The sequence below is a fragment of the Maniola hyperantus genome, chromosome 5 (genome assembly GCF_902806685.2).
Source record: "Maniola hyperantus chromosome 5, iAphHyp1.2, whole genome shotgun sequence".
In the NCBI taxonomy this organism is placed as follows: Eukaryota; Metazoa; Arthropoda; class Insecta; order Lepidoptera; family Nymphalidae; genus Maniola; species Maniola hyperantus.
This window is the reverse complement of record NC_048540.1, coordinates 9,760,242-9,780,018: the sequence shown is the minus strand read 5'-3', so window position 1 is coordinate 9,780,018 and position 19,777 is coordinate 9,760,242. Positions and strand designations below refer to the sequence as shown.

The window sequence follows — 19,777 nt, the reverse complement described above, 5'->3', positions numbered from 1 at the left end:
GCAAAAATTTAACATTTCGCAGGTATTTTTTTTTTGAGAGTTTTGTTCTGCTTTTTATTTGAAATAAATTGTACATCTTAAAATTTTAGGCCTAAAAATATATTTGATTCCAGGTTCCGGACGTTATTCTTACCACAATCGTTGTCATAATATGTTGAGAGATGAGACTTCCGAGTCTAGTACAGATGAAACTGAGGATTTTCAGCTCCACTATCATGGTTCCATTCCTAGGCTAATAATTACATTAGATCGCGAAAACAATCAGTTGCAAGAGGATTTATCTCCAGTAACACCGGGGTGTCCTTTAGAGCTTAGAGACGGCGGCATGCCTCCACCTCAGATACCAATATTTACTTTTACGTGTGAGGATGTCGATGCACAAGACTCGTGTGACACCCTGTCGCAAGATACCCACGTGCCGATGGACTTACCGGCACCCATACTGGATCCACCCGCGAGCTACGATCAGTCTAGCGAAAGCGGCGAAGCTATATGTTTACCTCCTGAGATGAAGCCGATAGATACTAAACTCACATTAGATTTATTTAATTTTCATACAAAAGAAGACGATTATAGAGGAAGGTGCACAGGTGTCGACGAGTGCGTAAGTGCGTGCGAGTGTTGTCGCACACCACAGCCGGAAACCCAGCAGATCCCGTATATAGATGAGCCGAATTCTGAACCGATTATATTCGAAAGCGATGGCACTGACAGAAAAGTGGCTACTCCTAAAATACGCAGAATACTTCCATCGCTTTCGTTAGATAAGCCCGACGACAGGAAACCTACTACTGCAGACGCTACATGTCAAACTCCTAGCCCACCTGTGCAAGCAAAACCTCGCGTCGCACATAAAAGTAAAAAGGACTTAAGTCTTACCCTGACACGAGAATCTAATAATATAAATAAGATTCACTCGCGTCTCCGAAAAACATTATTTTCTGTTTCGAAATCATTATCTAGTAAATCTGATGATACTGAAGGGCCGTCCATTTCCACATCGGAATCATTCCAGGAACTGTCGAACGACGTAGTTCACGTTAGAAAAGTTTCCAGTAGTCCAGTAGAAATTGGTGTCATGTTAAATAATGTAGATAGGAAATCTTGGAAATCACCTGATGAGTACCGACCTGCGTTCGGGAAGGTCAAAGCTTTAACGAAACATTTTAACCAAATTAACCTCAAGTATTGCGTAAAAAGCTACAAGCGTAATTGTCAATCTAGTCCGAATTTAAGCACAGGAGTAAAAAGAGAGGTGTGTAAAACAGACAATTTGCCTACTAGTGCTAGCTTGGCGAATATCCAGTATGAGCCGGATAAGACGGACACGAGCACCAAATCTGACAAAATGTCCGAGGACGAAGTCAAAAGTATTCTCATTCAGCTAGAGGATTGGTCCAAATTCGGATCCCGCGGAAGCGAAGACACTCTAGCCCAAGGTAATGAATTCGAGATTCCTAATTTACCCTCCGAAGAACATACCGACCCAAACATTTCTACTACTGGCAGTTTTGTTTTTACTGAAATTATTGAGAAGAAGCCGAAAACGATTACGCTAGAAAATATTATATTGAAATCCAATCACTCAAGCGAAAACTCACAGCAAACTGACCGAAGCACAGCATTACTTGTACAAAGCGAGAGCCTGAAAACTGAATGTGCTTCTACCAAAAAAGCGACGGAACGTAAACACGTGTCGTCCGTGGACTTGTCGCGTAGCATTTGCGATTTGCGGACGAGTGAGAGCGAGTGGGTCGCTTCGGTGCAGAGCTGCCCCGACGTGAGCAGCGCCTGTGAGCATGATACGCCGCATGCACGCACAGCAGGACCGCAGCCTCCCTCGCGTAAGCCGACTCACACACCGAGCATGAAATAGGTGTGTTATAAAACGCACTGCTTCACGTACCTTTGGTTTCGTTTTTTTAACTAGAGTTTTTAGAGCATGGTTATCGTTCCAGTTTTATTTGCGAACTTTTATTTCCATTAAAAAGAATGAAGTGCGTTATGGTGTTTTCTTTTATTTCCCGTTATATTTGTGTATTTCTCATTTCTATTGCACATTTTATATTAAGTCTTTTTATTTTAAGGCACTTATAGATAATAATTAGGTAAATAGATTTGCACATCATTGTACGGAATATTACGTAGAATAAGATTTAGCTTTTAATTTATGTACTGTAAATAAATAAGGAGACCACTTAAAGAATTAATTAAGGTAATAAGCCCCACCTGGCACCCGAACCTCGCCTCGAATGGTTACAGTAGCCGGCAGGAAATATTGTACATCGACATTTAGATTGAGATTTTGGCTTCGTATAGCGTTGTCTGTCACTCATACCTATGTGAAGTTTTGTCGGTCTCAACGATAGAGACAACGCTCTACGAAACCTCACTTCTCTCACTACATCAACTCCGCAGTGCGGTAGGTACCGTATAGGTACATTTTCAGCCGATAGAGTATTGAAATGTTTCTTGCTGTCATAAAATAATTGGTCTTTTACTAAATCATACTTAAAGATGCGGATAATATGATATACTTTAATATTAGTTGTTATAAACTTAAGTTATTCATTAATAAGCTACTTTTAATTCAAATAGGAGTATGTAGTTGATATTAACTGGTTAAATGCACTATAGGCGCTGGAGGTGTCAGCGGCGGTGCGGCGCGACGAGCCTCTGAGCGCGACCTGCCGTCTCGCCTCGCGGCCGAGCCCGTGAAGCCCAGCAAGAGCACGCCGGCGCTGCACCACGCGCCGCTCGCCTCGCCGCTGTCGCCCGCCTCGCACGCCTCGTCCTCGCACCTCGCGCAGCAGATGCCCCCGCCGAGCGCGCTCTCGCCGCAAGCGGCCCACACGCCTCTGCAGACGAGGTAAATCAGACACTTATCCGGAGTAACTGCAGGTTTTCGGTTATAATGTTCCTTCGTTTCTATGGAATTGTTTCAGAAATAAAAAGCGAAATAAGTAATAACTGCTGGACCCAGTAACTCAATTTGGTCTCATTTTAGACAATTTACCCCAATTTTATATTTGTCAATGATGATTAATGAGACAAAAGACGAAATCATCTATAAAACCTTACCTTATTAATAAAATCAGGGATAAAGGGATGTTACGAAAATGTATTTTTGACAGTTCAAATGCGAAAAAATATGAATCAGCGAATGTGAATGTTTAAAAATAAAATGCATCAAAAAAATCATTCACGTCAGTCAGCCAGATTCACACCTTTGTAACAGCTTTTGCCGATTTCTAAAAAAACTAGTAGTGATAAATTTCGTTACTGCTACTAAATGTACCAGAAGGGCTCGTTAATAAGACTGGCTGCACATAAAATTGTTCTCTGATATATGGATGAGAGATCTATTGCTATTGCAATCAACTTTACGGGCGGGACATACTCAAGAGTGAGATGCGTGATTGGAGAACAACGTAAATCAACGTTTGGTATTGCGTAAAAATTTTGAAACTTATTTAAATTTTTTAATAAACTAAAGCCATTTGAAATTAGTATTAACTAAAGTTTGCCGCCATAAAGCCAATAGTTTTACAATTTGATTTCTTCCATAGTTTATTTACACACGAAGTTGCCTCAGGTTTAAAATAGAGATGTTTCAGGGGTCATGACTTTCAAAATAAATATGATTTTACTTAATTTATTGTTTTAGAGCATAGATAATGGAGCATAGATAAATCGATATTGGGCTTATAGTTTTAGATTTATTATTACAAGCGCCTTTCTTACTTGCTACTCCATATAAACGTACAAAATACGTTTGTGAAGGGCAACCGATTTGCCTATTTGTTATATTTTAATTTGGTTTTCTACCAGTCCACAGTTTTTTCACTGGCGACCGACTTGCATATTACTCGCATGCGCAAAACATGATTGCGAGTATAATAAATGCGAGTTTGGTACTTGCCTAAAATGATACGGATCTTTTGCAAATGCGAATACCGTTATCCGTAACATCCCAGATTAAAACGTTGAAACATATTTTAAATCGACGATAAGATTTTTAAATGTTGTTCAGTTCCTTGACATACGAGCTGAGCGTTGATAAGGATAACTGCAGTCATGCCTCCTCGTTCCATTTTCCACAGTATACCTACTGCTACGATTTATGATATTTTCACTAAGCTTATGTCACAGCAGCACCATGTCGACGCTAAGCGGCGGCACGAGCGCAGCGAGCAGCGCGTGGGCGCACAAGTCGCGCAGCAGCCACAACCTGTCCGCCCAGAGCGACTCCTCCTTCTACCAAAACCTCTCCTCCGTGCACGCCCACCATCATCCCTTGCAGGATAGGTGTGTACGAAACTAGTAAAATTTTATTATATTTATTGTTTTTACTATAGTATTGGTGTAGATAATAAGAGAGATATAGGTCTGTAAAAGTTAAAATGGCGCGTGAAAAGTTATTTTGTACGAATATATCGATTTTGGCTAAGTTTTAGATCTAAAACAACAAAATCAAATAGAAACATTGGCGTTACGCGCATCTCCATACAAACGTATTGCGTTTATATGCAGATGCGCGTAAGAAGTACCTTAAAGTACCCAATCCATGAACTCTCAGATGGTCATCGCTCCGCAGTTCGACGGGCAGCGGCCGCCCGCAGTCGGCGCACTTCGGCGCCCCCGGCGACCAGGCGTCGGACCCCGCCAACCTGCAGCACCAGGTCTGTCCGATCATACGATCATCAAATAATATATCGCTCAACCGCCTCATTATTCAATTCATCATTCATTCATCATCAACCCATTGCCGGTCACTACTGAGCACGGGTCTACTCTCTGAATCAGAAGGTAGGTCCGTCATTCTGACCAAGTGCGGATTGGCAGACTTCACACACCTTTGGGAACATTATGAAAAACCACCGAGTAGTAAGCAATTGAGAACTAATGATCGAATTTTCTCCTCAAACGTAAGTCACAGCTTTGAGCGCGGGGCGCGGTGAGCACGGCGCTTCTTATTGGCTCGTTCAAGGTCAGCTACACGCAGCTATGAATGGAACTACGACAATAGGGCTGCGCGGCAAAATTTATATCGATAAAGTTCAATAATCATTTACCAGTATATAAAAAACATTTTATTCAACCGATATAATATTGATATTTTTTGTCTGTCTGTCTTTCTGTTCATTAATTACGCTGAAACTTCCGAACGGATTTAAATAAAATTTGGCATATTTTTAGCTAATAGGATAGGGTTAGGATTCGTTGTCTGTCTGTCTGTCATGTCTGTCAAGAAACCTATAGGATACTTCCAGTTGACCTACAATCATGAAATTTGGCAGGTAAGTCACACGTTAGGGGAAAAATAAAAAACCACAAATCCCCGGTTTTCGGATTTATTCCTTTACTTGTGCTATAAGACCTACCTACCTGCCAAATGTCACGATTCTAGGTCAACGGGAAGTACCCTATAGGTTTTCTTGACAGACACGACGGACGGACGGACGGACCGATGGATGGACGGACGGACAGACAGACAGGTTCCTTTTTCCTTTTGAGGTACGGAACCCTAAAAACTGCATTAAAATAGTTATGCTACGGTGTAACAAAAATTAATAGTTGATTAAATAATGTATCCTCATTTATGTAGCCCAGGAACATTACCGATAATGTATCGATTTAATTTATCGATAGTTAGACGGAGTGTCACTAGTTACATGTGGAAGAATAAAAACGAGACGGAGCTATGTAAAGCTGCATGAGATAGTACGAGACGATATGTAATTTTAAAATACATCAACAGGTTCCATTTTATTTTTGTTTTTAATTTTTATTACATAACTAAACTTACCTATGAAATGTTATGCCATCCTTTGCATAGCCAGAGGTTGGACTTTTCTTCCCACACCATTTAATACTACAAAAAGGCATGTTTTAACTGTTTTTCTATTTATTTCTGTCGCTCGATTTCCGTGCATACTCGGAACGTGACTGAGGGCGACTAAGGTACAAATACATTGCGTTTGTAGTCATACGACAAACGCTTGGCGCGTGAGGGGGCAGGCTATGATCAGTCAAGTATAAACGTCTGTGTGGAAAACTCTCAAGCATGCAGTTTTCCTAACGATGTTTTTCTTCGCCGTTAAATAAAGTAATATGCAATTGCTTAAAATGCACATAGCTACGAAAAGTTACAGGTGCGTGTCCGTGATCAGACCCTCTCAAATAGGAAGCCGACGTCTGAACCATTAGGCGATCACTACTAGCCGACTTCAAAAAGGTGGCGATTCTCAGTTAGATTATACGCGATGTTGTCCCATATTTCGTTCCTAACTCATACAATTTTAGATAATTCTTTATTTTGGAACGGCGGTGTCTCGTTGGTCACATTGTACGTTAGGTCAAATGTATGAAGGAAATCTTGGCAGAAGAATTACAGTAAATACATTACTCGCGTTCGGAGTTTGGTGTGAGCAATATATTTTTTTTTAACCTACAAACAAAAAAAATAGTGACTAAAGAGTATTATACTTTTCACGGCCTATCTGTTCCGTTTTTGACGAAAGTTGGTACAGAGATAACTTGCATCCCAGGGAAGGACTTAGGCTATTTGGCTCGGGAAATCAACGAGTTCACAAGGGATTATTAAGTAACCTGAATCCACGTAGACGAAGTCGCGGACATCACCTATTTGGTAAAGATATATAGCTTGCATCCTGGAGAACAGGCATAGGATACTTTTATCCCGGAGAATCAATGAGTTCTCACGGGATGTTAAAAGAACTAAATCCTTGTGGATGGAGTGGCAAGCATCACCTAGTTGGGTATAATTTCTAATTTGAATAATTACCAGTTGTGTCATCAGCTTTCTGAAAATTTAGTCACTTTATTATATCGAAAGTATCCTTCTTTGTTTGATCAGGCTCAGGCGAATGCGACAAGCGTCCGAGCGGCTAAGCTAGCTGAAATGTCTGAGGAAGTCACAAGACGACAACAACAGCAACAGCAACAACAACAGCAGTTTCAGCAGCAGCAACAACAACAACAACAGTTTCAACAATTACAGCAACAACAACAATTACAGCAGCAACATTACCAACAGCAACATCAGTTGCAACAATTGCAGGCTCAGCAGAAAGCGAATACGGTGCATTCTCACATCGGCGCGCAACCCAGTCCGAGCTCAATGCACGTCCATGCGAGCGCTCAGTCCAACCAAGCTGCAATTCACGTGCAAACAAACCAGGGATCCATGCACGTGCATGCAACAGCGCAGCCTAGTCAAGGGCCCATGCACGTGCATGTTGGCAGCCAACCGGGGCAGAACCAGATGCACGTGCATAGCAACGCGCACTACTCGCCGCAGCTGCCGCAAGGCATGCATCTCAACATGCACTCGCAGTACGTGCACACAGCGCAGACTCCTACTCAAGGATATCATAATCACCAAGCTCAATCGCAAAGGTTTGTAATCATCTCTTTATCCATACTAATATTATAAATACAACAGTGTGTCTATCTGTCTCCTTGCTTATCACGGCCCAACAGAAATCTGGTACAGAGAGAGCTTACATCCTGGAAAAGGAAATAAGCCATTTTGGTCCCGGAAAACCTACAGGGAGTTCCTACAGGGAGTTTTAAAAGTTCTAATCCTCATGGATGAAGTTGTGTGGGGTATCGTCTACCCAATAGAGAAATAAGAGACACATGGGCATAGGCTACTTTTTATCCCGAAAAACAAATAGTTCCCACGAGATTATTCAAAAACCTATATCCACGTAGATAAAGTCGCGGGCATCATCTAGTTTAAAAGTCATTGTTTGTTAACCTATTATGCTTATATTTCACAGATACGACTGGCATCCGCCCGGACCTCCTTCTCCACAACGATCCCAACCGCCGGTTGCTCCTAAACCCGTTTCGGAGGTAAATTCACTATTTATAACTTATACGTCATAATGCGGTCAAAACAAGTGGTCCAATCTGAAGGTGTATCATAGCGATTTGCACGGGTCATAACGGGTCGGGACTTAGGATTAAGTACACAAGCCCTGACAGCCAGTTACGTAAGGGCGGCTACCTGGAGCGGGGGTTGAAGGTAGAAGTCCTTTTTTGTTACGAAAATGATTTAATTAGAACATTCGTGTCGAAGTTGGGACACGAAGGCCTTTACTTAACTATCTTATCTAAGTTACAGTACTACTTATGCTAGATCTGTTTTGTACAATGCGCAGTCAAACGCCTCGTGTTTAGATTGGACGTCTACTTGCATTGCAAGCACTATAACCAAATTGAAAGCTTTGCTCATGATGGTTAACTTTCCAGTAGTAATAGTTTCGAACTAAATCTTCAGATTTTTTCTTAGTAAAACTTAGGGTTCCGTAGTAAAACAAGATACCCTTATATCTGATATTGTCCAGTCCATCTGTCTGTGTGTCACAGCCATTTTAAACGGTCGACAAAGAGCTGGAAGGTTGATATTTAGTACATTTATAAAATCGTTTAACAGCACAGCATATAAATTTTCAGGGTACCTTCTAAACATAAAAAGCGTGAAACGAAACAAATTTTGATTTAGGTTATCCCTTGAGTTATCCCTAGGTACTACAGATTCATATACGAGAGATAAAAACTACCATTAAAAAAATCACGACTGCCAAAGTTTTTAACAACTAGCATGGTTATTCCCTATGAAACCATTTGTCCTGACCATGTCCTGACACTTACCACAACAACTTGACACAAGAACTTGACAACATTTTTACAGTCTACAAGAAGATCAGAAACGGAGATGGACGATCAATATATGCAGCACTCCCAGAACCAATCTACCTCAAGCGTGCAACCCGATGACGGTGAGTGTCTTGTAGTTGTTATGAGAATGCTTGTCGGGGTCACCACTTCAGGAGATATGTGCATCTTCTAAGAAACTGAGAATAAAACATTCAATACTCATTCCTTGGTACCTCATTTATTAGGCGTGTTACCAATACATGAACGCAGTAAAGACTGAACTTAGTCAAAATAATATTTACCCTACGGCGGTGGTCCGCCGCTAAGTCAGGTCCAAGCATCGTGTTACCTATGCATGTTTCCCTACGTAGTGTTTACAGAACTTTGTAATTATACTATACACACAGACATCCAATACCACTGGACTCCCCAATGCCTGGGCCCGGTGTAGCTTGCAGTCTTTAGTAAAACCTTGTAGTTGTTCCCTACGCGCATGGTCATTGACCCGAGTTCATTCGCCAAAGAGCATGCGAGCGAGTTTACTCGCATCGTATCTTAGAATCAAAGAAAAAGAAAGAAAAAAACCTAGTTATTTAACTACATATTTTTTGATGTAACAAGCGATTGCAAATTATCTGTGCAAGTAAAAAAAAAAATTTCACCAAATGAAAATGATTTACAAATAGCAATAATGCCCATCTTTAGATCTTAATCTATCTCTGTAATAATTTATTGTTGATGCAGAGCGCTACGTGGCGAGCGCGTCGGAGCCGCCGGCCGTGTCGGTGTACCCGGCGGGCGGCGCGGGAGAGCGCGCGCGGCCGCCCGCGCACAACCCGTGGCAGCGCGAGGAGCGCGAGCGCCAGGCCGAGGCGCGCCGCGCCGCCGCCAGGGCGAGGAGGTAAGCGGAACATCTCTCGCGTCAGATGTACCTCTGCGGTTCTCAGCTCTTTGCGCATACGACTCGACTAAGGGTCAATTTTTAAATTGCTAATTAAATATTAACTAATGAATAAATCTGACATTTTGACAGATTTCGATTACAAAAACAGTTAAAATATCAAAATTACGGCTGAACGTGCTTCTACGACCTAACTTGCTGTCGTGAACAACAAAAAAACTGACGTCGGATGGGAATGTCGCGAATAGTGAACGCGAACCCAGCCATAATATTGTTTCAACGCGTCCGCTGGCTGTCGCGGTGCGAGTGAGCAGTGGGTCCCCCTACTAGTGAGATTCGGTATTGAGTGGTACTTGTGTGCAGGGACGCGGCCATCGCGCAGCTGGTGTCGCTGGGCAGCGCGCGCACGCCCGTGCAGAGCCAGCAATTGCGCGCGCTGCAGCTCGAGCGCGACTTCGAGCGCCGCGCCACGATGCACCAGGTCACTAACTATTTAACTATTGAACTTCATATTTTATTTCTTTGAATATTATAAGGCCCGCAAATTGCTAATGCGCGTGCTCGCCATTTTAGTGACGTCAGCATTAGACTGAAGTTTCGAGCTGATGGCAAAATGACGTCATTTCGATTTTTAATGAGACATGGTTCCAGCGCAATAGCAATTTGCGTCTTTTTGTGTCAGTACACCGGTTCCCTAATAATAATTACTAAACTACCCATTAATACAATAAATAATGTATGATACAGGATGAGGGAGGTGAAAGGGAGGGTGGCAGAGAAGAGGAAGAGAGTCCGTCGCCGGAGCCTGATCGAGAGCGGGAAATGGAGCGGGACGCGCGCCAGCCGCCGCCGCCCAAGTCCATCCTCAAGTCCGCGCCCCGGCCAGAGCTCACCAACGGATTCACGTCACACGCGGTACGTTGTGGGAGCTTACTTAGTTTCATGGTACATGTTTTAATTATTATTTATATTAGAATATTATTTTTACTGGGGACATAAACATAAACATTTTAACGAATAGTAGTAATAAAATACATACAGAGAATTACTTAAATCTAATGGCAACTCATGGACTGCGGCAAGCAGTCGACCAACCAACTCGGTTATACACATGCATCGATCACTTTATGATCAGAACACCAAACAAATCGCATACATTTATTTTTAACGAATTGACAGATCACTCTCCCATTTTACTAATAACGGAAGGTGCATCAAAGTTAAACCTAACATCTTTTCATAATAAACTAAAACTAAATTATGACGGTATAGGAGAAGACCTTAAAAAAGTAAATTGGGATGATTACTATATTATTAACGATACAAATGTGGCAGCTGACGTTCTATGTAAAACCGTAGAAGAAATAGTAGACCATAATAAAACAATAAAGCGTATTCCAAAAAAATATCAAATAATCAAACCATGGATTACAAAAGGAATGTTAAAGTCAATAAGGAAGCGCAACAAAATGTACCATAACCATAAACAACAACCTGATAACGCAGATTTAAAACAAATTTATTTAACTTATCGCAACAAATGTAACTACCTAATTAAAAAACTAAAAAATGAATACTACCGAACTAAATTTGATCTAAACTCACATAACACTAAAACTACATGGAATATCATAAAAGAATTAGGATACTATAACAAAAATAAAAGTATATCACAGGAACTATTAAATATAAAAGAATCACCACAACAATCACTAAATTTCGTAAACAGGTATTTTACAAGTATTGGGAGAGATCTGGCTAACATAGCTTATAATAAAATATCTCAACGTCAAAGCGGATCTTCACCCGATATAAATTCAACTCGGTCCTTTCTTCATTCATTTTCGTTTTTACCTACTGATTGCATTGAGGTTAAGAATATAATTCATTCGCTAAAAAATGGAGCTCCAGGTTTTGATAACATTACTACAATAATATTGAAAAAGTATTGGAACTACCTATTTGAACCTATCACTCATCTATGTAATTTATCATTAGTAACGGGAATATTTCCGAATATCCTTAAACAAGCCATCGTAACGCCGATACATAAAAGTGGAGACAAATCCCTACCCTCAAACTATAGACCGATCTCACTACTGTCAGCGATATCCAAAATTTTAGAAAAATTAGTCCATAAAAGAATGTTCTCATACCTAAATAAAAACAACATATTAGCTGACCACCAATTTGGATTTAGACCACAACGCTCAACAGAAGACGCAGTATTAAAAATTACATCTTTAATTACATCATACCTGGATAAAGGTGAAAAGTGTGTAGGTGTCTTCCTTGACCTTCAAAAAGCATTTGACACAGTATCAATACCTATTCTAATATCTTGCTTAGAAAAAATCGGAATACGTGGTATGCCACTACAATGGTTTACTAGCTATCTCTCAAATAGAGTGCAACGGGTACGTGTAGGAGAGCACCTAAGTGAACACTCAGTCTGTGACTTTGGCGTCCCTCAGGGCAGCACACTAGGTCCGTTACTCTTCTTAATCTACATTAACGAACTCTGCTTGAGTAGTATACCGAATGCAGATTTAATTATGTATGCAGACGATACTGTATTATTGTTCCATGATATCTCCTGGGACAGTGTACAAGTAGCGACTACTAAAGGACTATGTACAATAAGTCTTTGGCTGGAAAATCACTTATTAACACTAAATACACAAAAAAGTTCTTACATGTGTTTCAGCAACAGCAGACCCGGCGCTGTGGGCACAACATTTAGTATACAAATACACAATACATCCTGTAGCAGTCATAATAACAGCCTTATGACGAAATCATGTGCATGTCCAAATCTCGCAAGAGTTACAACCATAAAATATCTGGGAGTTATAATAGACGACCAACTCTCGTGGAAGCCTCATCTTATGGCAACAGCGCTTAGGGTAAGGAAATTGATTATAATTTTCAAAAACTTGAGACCCATACTGGACAAAAAGCGGCTGATACAAATTTACAAAACTCTTTGTGAATGCGTATTAACCTACTGCATTACATCATGGGGCGGAGCGCCTAAATCGAATTTCCTTCTAGTAGAACGCGCACAACGGGCAATACTTAAAGTGGCGTTAAAACTTCCTTATAGATACCCAACTCATTTACTATATCAAGAAGCTGAGGTTCTTAGTGTTAGAAAATTGTTTATATACAAAAGCATTTTAAGATATCACAACGAGACTGTTCCATTGCTACCAGCAAACACTAAAAGAGTTACTAGATACCCAACACCAGCAGTAAAAACTGCGCTGGCTCAACGCCACTTTGCCTTCTTAGCACCTTTATTATATAAAGCGATTGATAGGAAAACCACAATTAATAATATTAACAACTACTCGGCAAAAACAAAAATAATTTCCTACCTCAAGAACCTTAGTTATGTGAGTATTGAAGAACTTTTAAGCGCACACCACATTTCTACGTAAAAATAATACACACACTTACTTACACACACACCCACACACACACACACCCACACACCCACAAAATCATACACCCACACACATATGCATACACGCCATGTGAATTTTTATTTTATTCTATTTTATTTTACTTATTTATCTTATTTTATTGTTTAATTTAGATTTTATTATTAAGTAATAGTTAGATACTCAATAATTGTATTGTAAATTAAAAAAAAGCTTATGTAACAGGGAAGGCACTGGCTCCCATGACACAGTTTATACTTCTTTGGGAGCCAGTGGTCAAAGTCTTATGTGTCAAACCTTTTTTGCAAATAAAGATATATGTTATATGTTATGTTATGTTTGTTTTTGGTCGCCAACGCAGCTCCGCGAATTTGCAACTAAGTATTCCAAGTTCTTATGATAGTTTTCCACGCGAATCGACTCGGATCAAACCTTTTGCGGTTCGTGAATTGCGCAGCAGTCATTTTTTTGACATTGTTGACGCGTTACGTAGTAGTCTCGTGCCTTTATCTGGATGTTCTTCCACAGAGCACGTTATCGGAGACGAGCCGCATGGCCGAGGTGTCGGCCAGCGTGAGCAACTTGTCGCTGGCGGCGGCGGCGGGCGCGGCGGCCAGCGACGGCGCGGCCGGCCCGCCGCCGCCGCCCGAGCGCGGCTCGTCCTTCGCGGTGATGGCGGGCCGCCGCGCGCTCGATGCGCCGCTCGCCGCGCACCCGCCGCCGGCGACGCATCATCACGAACATACGGCTGCACCGCCGCCTCAGTGAGTATCTTTGTGCTAAAGGAAAAGTAACAATTTTTACTTCATTCACTTATTTTTAATTCTCTGTTCATTATTTAAGCGGATCAGGGACAAGGGTGGAGAGATCTTTGGTAGCGTTTTATTTATGGTTGATGAATGGGCGTGTGCTACAGCTTTGCGATTCGCCCGCTCGTTCATGCTTCAGGATTGCTCTTGTGTACTAAAGAAAAGGATACTTATCCTCTGTATTATAACCGCCAAAAAATTTTGCGTTCGGGAATCCGTAAAGAAAAGAATCAATTTTCTGGATACAAAGTTGGTTATTTAATCAAATTTGTATCGATATGCGCGATATAGCGGCTGCTGACACGTCAAAACTCAAATGGTGCTGCTCTATAACACATATTGCACTTTTGAATCGCCAATACAATTATTACGAAACACTAACAGTACTATTCACACAATAGCCAATATTTATGCGTTATGTACACCTTGCATAACGCATAAATATTGAGTATCGTATTACTTACAGAGTTGTCTGCGGTACGAGTTCCGCAGTTACTGCGTCGGTCGAAGTAGACGCAGTTTTTTTGACGTTGAGACTTTAGTGGTGTTTACCCGATGTTAATCCCGCTGTCGCATCTCAGGTCGCCTGTGAGCGGCGGACGCGACAAGCGCGTGTCGTTCCACGAGCGCGCCGCGGCCGCGCCCCCCGCGCCGCCCGCCTCCTCGCCGCCGCCGCTCGACCCGCCCGCCGCCGCCAGAGAGGACCCTGACGTGAGTATTCTAAATCCACGCGAACGAAGTCGCGGCCATCATCTAGTTAAATTTTATTTTAGAGGAAAGAGGTCGCCTAGCCTCGCTTGCTAGCAGTTTACACTAGAACAGGGTAACAACAAATGTTTTTTCCGCAGCGCTTCATCGAGGAGGCGGAGAGCATGCTGGCGGGCGGCGTGTCGCCGGCCGCCGCGCCGTCCGCCGCGCACACGCCCGGCGTTATCGGCGCGCAGGAGGTGTACAGGTAAGCTGAACGACGCGGCACATATAGTACGTGACCGGTCGAGCGGGCAATCGGGGAGCGCAGGGGATGTGCGGGTGTGCGGGGCGCCTTCCCGCCTCATACCCCGATTGCCATCTTAACCTGTCGCGTACCATACTCTAATTTATTCTAGTTTTTTATGCTTGCTAAGTTTGGAGGTAAGGGAGGACAGTATATATTTGTCATTTTTCATCATAATTTCAAAACAATTGGGCTTAAAATAAATAAAAATCTGTTTTAGAACGCACAGGTGAAGACCTTTCATGTGATACCCCACTTGATATAGTTATCTTACTTCGAAAATTTAAAATACTAAGTATTTCCAAAGTATTTACTAAGTTCATGACCACAATTTAAATTTTTCTGTGTAATGTAACCACAAATTCAGGGTTTTCATTCAGGGATTTTTCCCCGAATGTCTGCTATAAGATCTGCCAAATTCCATGATTCTAGGTCAACGGGAAGTACCCTGTAGGTTTCTTGACAGATCGACAGACAAACAGACAGACAACAAAATGATCCTATAAGGGTTCCGTTTTTCTTTTTGAGGTACCTTAAAAGGAGAACATTTGGTGGATGAGAGTGGACAATCTGTTGGAAAGGAGGACTTGTCCGCCGTTCAGATACTATGGCAACCCTAGACATTGGAACCTCCACTCACGGCGCGCTTATCTACGATATGTTTGCTGCAACTATATATTTTATTCTTAATATAAAGTTTTCTGCTTATCAGAAGTGATGACGTTATTTGTATTTTTGCAAAATTCAGTGATAGAGCTTGCCCACGGTTTTTGATTGACCGAAAAGGCTCGAATAACTTTTCGTGCAAGGAACTGTCAACTTTCGCTATCGGCTTCTTGAGTATCTAAATATTAATTTATTTCATCAACCGTCTGAAATTGAACCGATTTGTCAATCGTTATTTTGGCATATGTATATTTTTTTTGCATATCGACGGCGAAGTGCCAATACCTCCTATCTTACATTTTTCATGAAATTCACTTTTTTATAATTTCCAATTCTAAGGTCAAATTAGCATGTTATAGTAAAATCTCCGAACTACATTTTCAAATGTAACAGCATTTATTAAATACAAGAAATACCTTCTAACTAAATCAGCGTAACTTTTTTATGGCATTACCTCCTAACTTTTATAGGACACGTCTATACGTGTCTCCTGATCATTTTCGAATGTACTTCTACCGTGGCGGCGTCCATAGCGTACGGCGCGGGTTGCGGAAGGGGTAAGAGGGTGATCCTAAGAATTGAAAAGTCAGTTGGCTGCAATTCGTGTTTCGACAAGTTACCGTTTTAAGTATGAGAATCAAAATTAATAATGTAATTTTGTATTTATAGTGTTTATTACGTGTTGACTAGTTTAAGAAGTTTAAATAGGAATCTTAAATATAATAGGTAAGTAAAGATTGCTAATAATATTTTGTTTATGTAGGCAATGGTGATTATTATACATCTCCTAAGTGTTTTTATTGTAGATAGGATATATTTCTCGTACTTTTTTATTTTGTTGATGTAATTAGAAGGTATTGTTTTAATAATGTTTCAGAAAAATGTCTCGAATGGCAAGGCGTTATCAAGGTGTACGGGCTGGACAAATGTTCAACATACTTGGACTTGGAGGACTTGCGGAGGATGCGCAGCAACAAACTTCTACTCCTTCTAAGTCATGTAAGAATTTGTACCTATCACTGATTTTCATGGCAAGCAATTACTAGACTTAATTCTGGGGTCCGACAAATTGTATTAAGGTTTTAAGATTATTAAGTTTATTTTATTATCTTTTCAGATACACTCGATAAGCTGATATCTGAGAAAAAATCAAAAACCTGTGTGAACGTGTCTCCAATACCAAAGCGATGTAAGATTACTAAATCTGATTCACTTACAAACATTCCTAAGAGTAACCGTTTAAAGACTCAACGACGCTGTTCTTCGGTTCCACCTACAATTACAGTACAGTATGCAAAACGAAACAATTTTGATATTTGCAGTGATGGTACTATTGCTGACAGAGGACGCAGCTTATCAATGTCAGCTCTCACTTGCGATGACACCAAAGACTCAGGTAATAAAAGATGCTCCTCAGTTCCGCCTTTATACTTCCATACTTACGAGAGTGCCCAGATGCTAGAATCTGTACCTTATAACCTAATTGACGAAACCATTTCCTATGATGGTGACTGTTCTGGCGAAGACACTGACGTCACTTACTGCCCCTCAGACATTGATCAAGTTTCGAACAATTCTAGTGCACAGTCACTTATAGATGAACCTTCCACTTCATCGGGTATTTATCATGGTAATCCAAACGAAGGAAGAAAACGCCAAATTAAAGGTGACTCAAATGACTGGAAGAAAATAAAAAATAAGAAACTTCGTATGCTAGGACAAGAATATCTAGGATACACAAAGCCAAAAGATAGAAAACTTATGCAAAATAAAATAAGACCTGCTAGACAATTAGGTGAAAGATGTGTTTCACAGTTTTGCAGAAAAAGTAAGATACGAAATTGCGAAAAATTTAATGACGAAAAACGGCAAGAGATACACAACATGTTTTGGAAGAGTATGAATTGGGACCAGCGCAAAGTATATGTCGCTGGTCTCGTCTGCCGTAAGGGAACGACACGTAAAACGTGCGATCAGTCGTCGAGACGAGAAGGCACGTTTCAATATTTTTTGCCAGTAAATGGACACCAAAATTTACAGGTTTGCAGAACAACCTTCTTAAATACTTTGTGCCTTGGATCATACACCGTTCAATCCTGGGTAAAAAAATCGCGTGTTGGTGTGATTCCCTGCCAGGAAATACAAAATATAGCAAGAGTTAATAATCCAAGGCCTGCTCAGCGAAAACTTGTAACTGCAGGAGAATTTTTAAATAATCTTCCTAAATTACCGTCGCACTATGCAAGAAAAGATTCTAGAAAATTATATTTAGAACCTATTTACCGATCTTTAAGCGATTTGTATAAACGTTATAAAGAATACTGCGTTAAGAACGAGAAGCCTATAGTTTCTCGTTTCACTTTCGAGAAACTATTTCACGATAAAAATTTATCCCTATACACTCTAAAAAAAGACAGGTGCGATATCTGCAGCGGTCATGCAGTAGGGAACATTTCTACTATCGATTATGAACAACACACTAGACGCAAAAACAGAGCAAGAGAAGAGAAAGAAAGCGATAAAAAAAAGGCGAAATCTGGAGAATTTATCTTGCTGTCTATGGATTTAGAGTCAGTAAAAGTATGCCCTTATCTGACTGCCAGCGCCCTATATTTTAAAACAAAACTTACATGTCATAATTTTACCGTTTATGACCTGGTTACCCACCAAGCTTCGTGTTATTGGTTCGATGAAACCTGCGCAGATTTGACTGCTAGTACTTTCTCATCTTTTTTATGCGATTACATCGAGAGATTCTGTTTGTCCAAACGATTGCCCATAGTTATTTACTCCGATGGATGCACCTACCAAAACAGGAACAATATAATGGCAAATGCTCTGTTAAATATTAGTGTTACAAACGGAGTGACTATCACACAGAAGTACTTAGAGCCCGGGCACACCCAAATGGAGTGTGATGCAGTCCATGCTGCAATTGAAAGAAAACTAAAAAATAGGGAAATACATCTTCCCAGCGATTATATAACTGTGACGAAGGAGGCACGAATAAACCCTGCCCCCTATGAAGCTATTCAAATAAATTACGATTTCGTTAAGGACTTCAATAATAGATCAACGTGGAGGTACAGCAGCATAAGACCCGGGCGAAAACCTGGAGATCCTGTTGTTGTAGATATACGAGCCATCCAATACGGACCAGGAGGAATTATTACCTTTAAAATTAATTTTGACGATGACTGGTCTGAGCTACCTGGAAGATCAAAAAAACTACTAACTTCTGTAAATTACTCACCGCTGCATACTGCGCCAATTCCTATAGCGTCTACTAAGTTTAATCATCTCCAGCAATTAAAAGAAGTATTGCCAAGAGACTGTCATTTATTTTATGACACTTTACCACACGAGTGATCGGTTATAGAGAGAGTAACAGCGCTTGCCAGATCTTAGTTATTTTATAAAAGCATAAAATTTATCTGCTTATTGTTCCTAACACAGGCAGGAACGATCAGCAACTATGAAGTTTAGATCATGGTGGCTTTGGGAGATAACAGGTAATAAAGGAGCAAAAAATCTACGTCATAGTATAAAGTTTAATTTTTTTATATTTTCTTCGAAATAATATTAGAAACCACGTCATGCATTGCCAAACACTTAGTGTCGTGGCAACCCCCTGCCAGCCAGACACCCTTAGAGTCTAAGGGTGTCTAACAAGAAGTTGCCACGATACTAAGTATCTGGAAATGCATGACGTGATTTCTAATACTATTCCGAAATAAAAAAATTAGACTAGGTCCAAACTTCATAGTCACTGATCTTAAGTTGTGATGGGGATAATATGCAGATAAATTTTCAGCTTTTATAAAATAACGAAGATCTGGCACATGCTGGCTCATTCACAATCCATTACATTTGTGTACTTTTTTAGTTTTCTTAAGTTACATTCAACTTATTTGTTAAGATTGCTTTTATTAGACACCCTAATAATTGTCTGATAGTAAAAAAATAAAGTATCTGATTTAAAACTTCTTTTATTAAAGCCTCCTAAGTATCTTTATTTTATAACATAAAATAGATAACCTTAATGTCAATACCTTCTAACTAACCGAATACCTACTACACTATCTTAAAATATTATAATATAATATCAGAAATAAAGCATTAATTATTATTATTCTTAACAAAGAAACACATTTATCAATTTTTTATTAGTCAAGAAATTAAACGTTTTTTTCACTTTGTGTAAAATATTGATTTCGGTAGTTAGAAGTTATTGGTACTTCGCCATCGATATGTTATTATTTAATAGAAA

General features: G+C 40.4%; 2 protein-coding genes across 11 annotated transcripts in view; both read left to right on the top strand.

The window, feature by feature from the left end:
* Positions 1-19,777, top strand: part of cno (adherens junction formation factor afadin) — an 82,191-nt gene that overhangs the window by 60,075 nt on the left and 2,339 nt on the right. For 3 of the 9 annotated variants that reach the window (XM_069498511.1, XM_069498505.1, XM_069498512.1), the window contains 13 exons: positions 114-1,844; positions 2,638-2,869; positions 4,153-4,308; positions 4,580-4,682; positions 6,881-7,422; positions 7,809-7,884; positions 8,726-8,813; positions 9,436-9,592; positions 9,956-10,073; positions 10,340-10,507; positions 13,567-13,802; positions 14,429-14,558; positions 14,696-14,802. In XM_069498511.1, coding sequence (XP_069354612.1) covers positions 114-1,844; positions 2,638-2,869; positions 4,153-4,308; positions 4,580-4,682; positions 6,881-7,422; positions 7,809-7,884; positions 8,726-8,813; positions 9,436-9,592; positions 9,956-10,073; positions 10,340-10,507; positions 13,567-13,802; positions 14,429-14,558; positions 14,696-14,802 — 3,844 coding nt within the window. The remainder of the gene's footprint in view (positions 1-113; positions 1,845-2,637; positions 2,870-4,152; positions 4,309-4,579; positions 4,683-6,880; positions 7,423-7,808; positions 7,885-8,725; positions 8,814-9,435; positions 9,593-9,955; positions 10,074-10,339; positions 10,508-13,566; positions 13,803-14,428; positions 14,559-14,695; positions 14,803-19,777) is intronic. The other 6 variants (XM_069498510.1, XM_069498508.1, XM_069498509.1 and 3 more) reach the window with 6 other exon arrangements.
* LOC117982425 (uncharacterized) lies at positions 15,759-19,772 on the top strand. Of its 2 annotated transcripts, XM_069498513.1 has the most exons (3): positions 15,759-16,233; positions 16,385-16,506; positions 16,625-19,772. In XM_069498513.1, the coding sequence occupies exons 2-3, from the start codon at positions 16,389-16,391 to the stop codon at positions 18,874-18,876; spliced, it is 2,370 nt and encodes a 789-aa protein (XP_069354614.1). In that variant the 5' UTR covers positions 15,759-16,233; positions 16,385-16,388; the 3' UTR covers positions 18,877-19,772. The 2 variants fall into 2 exon arrangements, with proteins under 2 accessions (XP_069354614.1, XP_034824672.1); XM_034968781.2 differs by having other exon boundaries at positions 15,759-16,506.

Bases quoted from the DNA above. Each gene is read 5' to 3' on its own strand.
- LOC117982425 (XM_069498513.1), top strand. From the start codon at position 16,389: ATGTCTCGAATGGCAAGGCGTTATCAAGGTGTACGGGCTGGACAAATG. The intron at 16,507-16,624 runs GTAAGAATTTGT...TTATCTTTTCAG, and splicing joins TTCTACTCCTTCTAAGTCAT to ATACACTCGATAAGCTGATA.